General features: G+C 67.4%; 1 protein-coding gene across 1 annotated transcript in view; it reads right to left on the reverse strand.

Annotated features, from left to right (window-relative positions):
• NOB1 (NIN1 (RPN12) binding protein 1 homolog) overlaps positions 1-94 on the reverse strand; it is a 5,422-nt gene extending 5,328 nt beyond the window's left edge. Inside the window, exon 1 of the mRNA XM_031060143.1 lies at positions 89-94. Coding sequence (XP_030916003.1) covers positions 89-94 — 6 coding nt within the window. The remainder of the gene's footprint in view (positions 1-88) is intronic.
• Positions 95-767: the final 673 nt, after the last annotated feature.

Below are 767 nucleotides of genomic sequence, written 5' to 3' on the forward strand. Positions count from 1 at the left end.
CTGGGGCTGCCCCCTCCCGGCCTGCCCCGTGCCCTGGGCTAGGGAGGTGTCCCTGGGGACAGTGACAGTCCTGGTCAGGGCTTGGTACAGCCATCGCTGCCACCAGGAGCATTGCTCCCCGCTGCCCCTCTTCCAGCACTCTGCTGTGAGTTGGTGGCACCCCGAGCTGGCACGGGTGGGCTGGGGGACGAGGACAGGGGACGGGCAGGGGACAGGGTGTCTCGCAGGCCTGAGCCTGTGCCTGTCCCTGCCCAGTTGTGTCTGTGAAGCCCAAGGCCCAGAGCCGCCCAGCACGCATGAACTGCTACGTGGAGGTGGCCGGTGACGGGCTGCCCAGCGAGACCAAGAAGACGGGGAAGCAGATGGGGGTCTCAGAGCTGCTGTGGAACGAGATCCTCACCCTGTGAGTCTGCTGTGGGGCCGGCCAGGGCCTGGCTCCGTGTGCCCTGCTGTGCCACAGGCTGGGGACACTCAGGTGTCAGAGCTTTGCCCCTTGCATGAGGACGCTGCCAGAGACAGCCAGGCTGGGAGGGTGGTGGGAGGGGGGGGGCTCCCATTGCCCCATGTCCTTGCCCACCTTCCTTTGCTCCTTGCCTGTGGCACTGCCTGCTCGCCCAGCATGGAGCAGGCAGGAGGCCGTGCTGACAGCCCCTTTCCCGGTCCCTGCAGGAATGTCACGGCTCAGAGCCACTTGGAGCTGAAGGTGTGGATCTGCCACACGCTGAGGAACGAGCTGCTGGGCGCCGCCTCCGTCAGCCTCGGCCGCC

The sequence above is a fragment of the Geospiza fortis genome, unplaced genomic scaffold (genome assembly GCF_000277835.1).
Source record: "Geospiza fortis unplaced genomic scaffold, GeoFor_1.0 scaffold102, whole genome shotgun sequence".
Lineage (NCBI taxonomy): Eukaryota > Metazoa > Chordata > Aves > Passeriformes > Thraupidae > Geospiza > Geospiza fortis.